At 39.0% G+C, this 5,904-nt stretch overlaps 1 protein-coding gene across 1 annotated transcript; it reads left to right on the top strand.

Annotated features, from left to right (window-relative positions):
- Nucleotides 1-2,588: 2,588 nt before the first annotated feature.
- On the top strand, nt 2,589-4,834 carry LOC143574230 (pollen receptor-like kinase 1). Its single transcript, XM_077058901.1, has 3 exons — nt 2,589-3,656; nt 3,746-4,147; nt 4,224-4,834. The coding sequence occupies exons 1-3, from the start codon at nt 2,834-2,836 to the stop codon at nt 4,805-4,807; spliced, it is 1,809 nt and encodes a 602-aa protein (XP_076915016.1). The 5' UTR covers nt 2,589-2,833; the 3' UTR covers nt 4,808-4,834.
- Nucleotides 4,835-5,904: the final 1,070 nt, after the last annotated feature.

The raw sequence follows: 5,904 nt of genomic DNA, 5'->3' as shown, positions 1-5,904 counted from the left end.
GGTCTTTGGTTCCCCGTGTTCCAAACACTAATGTGGTTGATTGCAAATGGGTTTATAAAGTAAAACGCGATCAACATGGGGCAGTTAAGCGATACAAGGCGCGTCTAGTTGCAAAAGGTTTCCATCAGCAAGCTGGCATTGACTACACTGAAACCTTTAGCCCAGTGGTGAAACCCACCACCATCAGAGTTGTTCTTTCCTTAGCCGTTACAAACCGGTGGACTCTCCGACAACTTGATGTTCAAAATGCATTTTTACATGGGGATCTAAAAGAAACAGTCTATCTGAAACAACCACAAGGATTCATCGACCCCGGTAAACCGAATCACGTGTGTCTATTACATAAATCCTTGTATGGTCTCAAACAGGCACCTAGAGCATGGTTCGAACGTCTCTCTTCTGCCTTGATTGCTCTCGGTTTCAAGGGATCTAAAACCGATCCGTCTTTATTTATATATTCACAAAATGGGACGATACTATATATGCTGGTATATGTTGATGACATTATTTTGACAGGCAATAACACCCAGGCCATTGATCACATTGTGCACCGTCTTAGTCAATCATTTGCTATACAAGATATGGGTCCTCTATCTTATTTTTTGGGCATTGAAGTGGTCCGATCAGGGTCTGATATCATCCTTTCTCAAAGGAAATACATTACTGAATTGTTGGAACGTGCAAAATTATCACAATCCAAACCGGTGCCGTCACCTTGCACCACCAATGCTTCTCTTCATCTTGGTGACAGCTCTCCGTTTGATGATCCTGTTAAGTATAGACAAATGGTTGGGGCATTACAGTATGTCACCCTATCACGACCTGACATCACCTTTGCGGTTAACAAAGTTTGTCAGTTCATGCATTCCCCCACTGAAAATCATTGGTCCGCTGTTAAACGTATCTTACGCTATCTACACGGGACAGCAGATCATGGTCTTTTACTCTCTAGCAGATCTTCTCCTGTTCTACATGCCTATACAGACGCTCAAAATTTAACTGCATTTTCTGATGCCGACTGGGCTGGGTGTCCGGATGACCGTCGATCCACGGGGGGATATGCAATATATCTTGGATCGAATCTAATCTCATGGTCAGCTAGAAAACAAAAAACTGTATCTCGGTCATCCACGGAATCTGAATACAAGGCCTTGGCTGACACGGTTGCTGAATTAACTTGGCTTGAAACATTGTTGAGAGAACTACGTGTCCCAATGCAGATTGCTCCAATCCTATGGTGTGATAATCTAGGAGCCACATACCTATCTGCCAATCCAGTCTTCCATGCCAGAACAAAGCATGTGGAAGTAGACTTTCATTTTGTTCGAGAGAAGGTTGCTCAAAGGAAGTTATTTGTTCAGTTTATTTCCACACATGATCAGATTGCTGACATTTTCACAAAGCCACTACCATCAGAACGTTTTCTCTTTTTGAAGTCCAAGCTAAGAATTGGTCCCCGGCCTTAGCTTGAGGGGGAGTATTGATCTATATCACTTGTATAACATGGGCCAATCCCTAGACACTAATAGCCGGCCCTAATGATGTCTTGTATAGATCTATATATAGGACCATATTGTATCTCAATTGAATATACAATCAATATACAATCATTTACCAAGTTTATCTTCTTTGTTTTACAATTTTTATTTTTACGTTTGTAATATAATATCTTATACCAGTTAATTTCTCTCTGTTTCCAGCTTTGGAGCATCAATGGCTACTCAAATATGTTTCATGAAACTTGTGGGAACAGATGTCTCATGGTGCAACCAGATCAATAGTTGAATAGGAAGAAGGTACATGCTATTCTAGTTAACTCCATATCATGTAAATAAGTAAATGATAGAAAAGATATGTATATGTATAATTGTATACAACTATACGAGTGATTTAGATCTTTGTACTATTAGGCTGTTAGTTAATAAAATGATGATTATGTTCCCTTTCTCTGAATATAAAATGTTAATTTGCTTTTAGTCTTTTACTTGAGTGAGTAAACCGTCAAAACTTGGGTAAAAACTTGGAATGAGTCTATGAAGGATTTAGTTCTAACTTTATCGGCAAGTATCGCTCTGTTTAAGCTTTGCACCGAGCCACTGACTCTTTAAAATGAGTTTGTAGGTCAATCATCAACTGGTCTTGACCAGATCTGTAGGTGGTTCTACATTTTTCTTCATTTGTTTCAGAAATTAAATATTTATTTTCTAATAATTAACCAGGGCATGATTCTTTAAAAATATTTTTCAAGTAAACTTATAAAAAATAAAAGTACATAACATGGAAATCTTTAAAAAAAAGTAAAATAATAAACAGTATTAATTTTATTTGTTGTTTTAAAGCTGGCCATCCAGGTTTGTAGTTGATTCCAAAGATAAAACCCAACAAGAAACAGGATTCCAACAAAGATTTAAGGTCAAGCAAAGTTGTCAACAGTTTCCTATTAATATAATATTTTAATAACTTTATTTATTTATTTTACTTTCATATTGTTTCAACATGTTTAGTCAATATCAAACCTGCTTTTCAATATATTTGTTTATCCTTTTAAAATATATGGTAAAAATGTCTGGGAATCATGTTATATATCTTTGTAGAAAAACATATAAAACCATAGAGGGAAAAAAACAAAACTTTGATCCATTTTGCTTTGTAGCATACGCTGTTAAACAACTCATGGGTTGTAATTATACTGTTTGTGATAATCCTAAAGATTGGTTTACTGATTAATACAATGAAATAAGGTATTACTTTCCTTCGATGTCTTTCACATTCCATTCTTTAATTTGCAATTCCCCTCCCTAAATCCCACCACCACTAACAATCATCAACCGCCATGCATCAAATATCCAAGATTTATCAACTTCTCATCATCATCCAACTAATATTTACCAAGTTCACGGTTGTTAAGTCAGACAAAACAATACAAGAATTCTATCATGAAGAAAGGGATGCGTTAATACCATTTCGGGACTCTATGAAATCCAATTTGAATATACATGGGAATTGGACCGGTCCACCATGTCGGAACAATATGAGCAGGTGGATTGGAATCAGTTGCATCAATTCCCACGTGACCGAACTGACCCTGGAATCAATAAACTTGGCCGGATCACTCCCAGTTGGATTCTTACAAAACGTTACTTTTTTATCAAAACTCAGTTTTCGCAACAATTCTCTTTCCGGAGTCCTCCCGACCCTCACGAATCTCACGCACCTGGAATCAGTATCCCTTTCTGGTAATCAGTTCTCAGGTCCAATTCCATTGGATTACATCCACCTCCCAACCCTCACCACACTTGAACTTCAAGAAAACGAGATAACAGGAAAAATCCCGCCTTTTGATCAAGAATCGTTGACTGGTCTCAACTTGTCGTACAACCAGCTTTCTGGGCCAATCCCAGAAACAAAAACCCTAGAAAGATTTAAAAGTGGTTCATTTGATCATAATCCGGGGCTATGTGGAAAGCCACTAGATATACCTTGTGATATTTCACCTCCACCGTCTCCTTCAGAAAACAAGAAGCATGAACATCTCAAAGTATGGATTATTGCGTTGATTGCTGCTGCAGTTGCAATTCTGTTGTTCCTCGTGATTTTGTGTTTGTGTTGTTGTTACAAAAGAGTTCAAGGAAAAAAAGACGAGAAAGAGGCAGCTGGTAAGTTTGATTTATATGTTTGCACAAGGTTTTAGATGTATGTCCGCAGTGAAAAAGCCATTAACTTTTTATTTTTCTTCTTTGTGCAGCTACAGAAAAGCATCAGCATCCTAACGAAGGAGTTGTAAAGAAACCTCAATGGTCTGCAAGTACAGACGATCAAGAAAAACGAGTTGCATTAGAATTCTTTCACGAACAATGGCCAGTTTTTGATTTAGACGAGTTATACCAGGCATCAGCTGAAGTTCTTGGGAAAGGAACCCTAGGTATCACCTACAAGGCGATATTGGAATCGGGTCTCACTGTTGCTGTAAAACGGTTCAAAGAAGCGAATGCCTTGCCTGAAAAAGAATTCGCACATCAAATGCGGTTGCTCGGGAAATTGAAGCATCAAACCCTTGTGGAAATGATTTCCTTTTACTGCACAAAAGATGAAAAGCTGGTCATGTGTGAATTCATTCAAGGCGGAAGCCTGTTCGAGTTATTGCATGGTTCCTGTTTAATATTCTTTATGTTTTTCGTGATATACGTAACTATATTAAATCTTTTTAATGTTAAACTGTGCAGGAAATAGAGGAATTGGCAGAATACCACTCAACTGGACAACAAGATTACAAATCTTGAAAGATGTAGCAAAAGGCCTAATTGTTTTACACCAATCATTATCTTCTCAAAAAGTGCCACACGGAAACCTTAAATCATCGAATGTGTTAGTCTACTTTATAGACGAAACCGCACACGCCAAACTATCGGATTTTGGCTACTTGCCACTTTTACCATCGTCAAAGTCCACATTCGCGATCGGGAAATGCCCTGAAGTCAAAGATGGGAAAAAACCGACACGCAAATCAGACGTTTATTGTTTTGGTGTTTTGATGTTGGAAGTGGTTACAGGAAAACTACCAGTTGATGATAACAATGAAGACCTATCAGACTGGGTTAGAAGTGTTGTGAATGCTGATTGGTCAATGGATATATTTGACTTGGAAATATTGGTAGAGAAAGATGGACATGAAGATATGTTGAAGATTGCTGAGTTGGCACTTGAGTGTACTGAAGCATCACCTGAAACAAGACCTAGCATGACTCAGATCTTGACCAGATTAGAGGAAATCAACTATTCTCATCTGAGCATAGAGGTGGTTGACTAAGTATACTCGGGCATGTTTATATCATTTTACTCAAAGTACAAACTGCGGAGTGAATATATTATTTTTTATTTTTAAAATGTCTTTTTAATAATTCATTGCAATAACATGATTATATTAATAAAATGCATTTTATTATACTATTGATTTGTTTATTAAAAAATCATTGTAACCATTCACTGTAGCTATGTTAGTGATCGCGTCTTCTTGTGATGATTAGTAAAGTGTCTGGCTAACCTGACGGTGACCGTCAATATGTTCCATTACGATGACACGGGTTATCATACATCTCACTAAGATTGTAGTGATTTGTGATTATAAACACAAATGGGTGTTTATTAATGTTTATGATGATAGTTCATAAGTCGCTTATTCTTTTGCTTCTTTTGGGCGCTTCAATTTTGATCTTGAATGTAAAATTGTAAGGGTTTTTTGGTATGAGGTAATGGATTGGATGGCGAAATAGAATGAACGTGGTAATGGAATGGACAAATGAATGAAATGGGGTTATTACCATTTCAATGAGATGTTTGGTTACCATATGAGAATGAAATTAATGATTACTTTGTGTTGTTGGTAGGTAGGAAAAAAAGAAAAAATAAAATTAAAATGGTAGTGAGTGGCAGTGGTGACTGGAGGTAGGTGGCGGTCGTGACATTGGCGGGCGGTGATGGTAGTTGGTGGTGGTGGGCGACGTGAGATAATAGTGGTCGGAGGTGGTTTGGGGGTGGGTGATGGCGATAACGATGGAGGTGGCAAGCGGTGGTGATAGTGGTGGTGGTGGGCGACGGTGGTGGTAAGCGGTGACGATGGGTAGTGGGTGGGGGGTGGTGGTGGTGGTGAGGGGCGGGGGCGACGGTTGATGGTGGCGGCGGGAGGTGGTGGTGGTGGGCGCCTGGCACTGATGGGGACGGTTGGTGGCGGTAACGACGGCGGTGGACAGCAATGGTGGTGGTTGGTGGTGGCGATGATAGTGGTGGTTGGTGGTGGTGGTGCATGGGTGTTGATGGTGGTTGGTGGTGGTGGTGGGTGTTGATGGTGGTGGAAGGGTGGTGAAGGTGATGTAGGGTGAAAGAGGAAATGGAATGGAAAAAAAAACA

Source organism: Bidens hawaiensis, unplaced genomic scaffold (genome assembly GCF_021521415.1).
Source record: "Bidens hawaiensis isolate Kalapana, Puna unplaced genomic scaffold, B.hawaiensis_p1.1 tig00026862_1, whole genome shotgun sequence".
NCBI classification, from domain to species: Eukaryota; Viridiplantae; Streptophyta; class Magnoliopsida; order Asterales; family Asteraceae; genus Bidens; species Bidens hawaiensis.
The sequence above is the reverse complement of the archived record's forward strand: the minus strand, read 5'-3'. Positions and strand labels throughout refer to the sequence as shown.